The sequence below is a fragment of the Mangifera indica genome, chromosome 19 (genome assembly GCF_011075055.1).
Source record: "Mangifera indica cultivar Alphonso chromosome 19, CATAS_Mindica_2.1, whole genome shotgun sequence".
Taxonomy (NCBI): Eukaryota; Viridiplantae; Streptophyta; class Magnoliopsida; order Sapindales; family Anacardiaceae; genus Mangifera; species Mangifera indica.
Window position 1 is genome coordinate 7,559,566 of NC_058155.1, and position 2,044 is coordinate 7,561,609.

At 37.7% G+C, this 2,044-nt stretch overlaps 1 protein-coding gene across 1 annotated transcript; it reads right to left on the reverse strand.

Annotated features, from left to right (window-relative positions):
- Nucleotides 1-868: 868 nt before the first annotated feature.
- On the reverse strand, nt 869-1,462 carry LOC123202877 (probable acyl-activating enzyme 4). Its single transcript, XM_044619029.1, has one exon. The coding sequence runs from the start codon at nt 1,460-1,462 to the stop codon at nt 869-871; it is 594 nt and encodes a 197-aa protein (XP_044474964.1).
- Between the last annotated feature and the right edge of the window lie 582 nt (nt 1,463-2,044).

Genomic DNA, 2,044 nt, shown 5'->3' on the forward strand with positions numbered 1-2,044 from the left:
CATGGCTCTACACCCTAAACAACTTGAAGAACATGTAAAATATTTAACTGGTCTCATGCATATAAAAATTGTGATATGTTTTTATGAAAACTATGAACGTATACTTAAGCCCTTTATGAATTTTTTCTTAAACTTGATTACCGCTTTCACTACTATTATACATGTTTAAAGCTCATGCCCTACTTCATAAATTATCTTAGACCTGCATTACTATGTATCTTTTAACATCCTTCAAAAGTATGTTAGACAACTTCTAGAATGGGTGTTCACTTTTGAGGAATGTTTGTTCATATTCATGTCATAAAGAATGATTGTTCGCTTCTTTGGGAATAAGGTGTGTATACAACACTAACTCATAATCTCACCTTAAAATTTTTCATTCGAGCCATCAAAACCACTTCATTTATCATTGGGTTAATTAGAATACAACGATGACTCAACTCCCACCCTACTTTTGTTCTTTCCACCACTCATAATCACATTCTTTGACCAATCTTTGATCTCCGAATAACCAATGGGATGTATCACCCCAACATATCCCGTATAAAACCAACCATTCTTGCTCATCCATCTTGAGGCCTTTCAGAATCTTTAAAATAACCTAGCTTCACTGACCCACCTCGTAAAACAACCTCATCAGGAATGGAGCCATCTCTTTTCATGCTCTATCTAATCACAGGATCCACCACACATGTAGGTGACATTGTGTTTTTTTTAACAAATCATAGATCGTTGATGCATCGAATCTACGTAGACAGATTTTGGTCTCACCCATTACAACCATACCCCACATGCAGCGCCACCCATTTGCATGAAATATTGGTAGTGTCCATAAGTACACCGGCTAAAGGACCACCCCTTTGGGAGATCATGTAGTACTGGATGTGTAATTTAAAACCATTAGACCCCAATCATTTTTTGGTTGGACCCACTTGAACTTTGGCCTTGTGTCATCTTCTTCGATTATCCCATCGTACGTGTTGATAAAATCAACCGTAAGGGAAGTTTGAGTCATTGAGACTACGTCGTCGTCAATCAGGATAAGTTGTCGTGCTTTGGTGTTACGTGGGAGCAAAGATAGAGTTTCAAGAACAAGAGGATTCAAGAGATGATCAACAAAAACGACCTTTGATTCGTTGTCAATCAGGAGTATGGATAATGTGTGACCGTCAAGGCGAGTGTTGATGTTGTTAAATGTTAAGAACAGTACAGGATAGTGGACAACAAACTGATGCTCATACATGGAAGGAACGTTCGGAGGCACAACAGACACAACTTGGCCCCTCTCGACGCCCGTGGACGATAATGATGAAGCCACCTGGAGACATTGATGGTAGGTTTGAGACCATGTGCCATTGTAAACAACAGAATGGCAATCATTGTTCACATTGGCAGCTCTTTCCAAAAAGCCTAATGTTGTAAGAGATGATGAATTTTTAGGATTCGGCAAAAGCAACTCCATGTCCTGCAAACATTAATTCACACTGCTTGCTTAATTTGGTGGTGAGTTATTGCAGTTAGGTACTGAATTGAAAATACCAGGCCTCTAGAAGCTCTCTCTTTTGATGTTGTTTTTACTTCTGGTTATCAGGAAGTTAAACTCTCGTTTGAGTAGACGAGTTTGAAAGTGATGGTGGCAGAAGGAATCAAAACCTCTTTATCTCCCCCAAAAAGAGCTCCACTATTAGCAGGAAGTCACTTATTTGGAAACGAGAAGGTCTCTATATTCTTCGGACTGGTTGATTCTAACAATTTTTTCTTTCTGCTAACAAGAAATGGGTTTAGGGTTTAGTCCATCCTTACCTCTGCTAATTATCTAAAAAACTTTTTTTTTTAATGAATTATGATACCATCTTCGAGGAAGACATCGAAAGAAACCTGGAGAATGAAATTGTTCAGGCATGCTCAAAATATACATATAATGTTGCTCATTCAATTGTTAAATGTCACTGAAAAATGGATAATGATATCCAATAGGTGTAGCCAAACATCAATGCTACACATTGGTTTATGTTATGTTTATTAGTTTTTGAATTTTCATTTG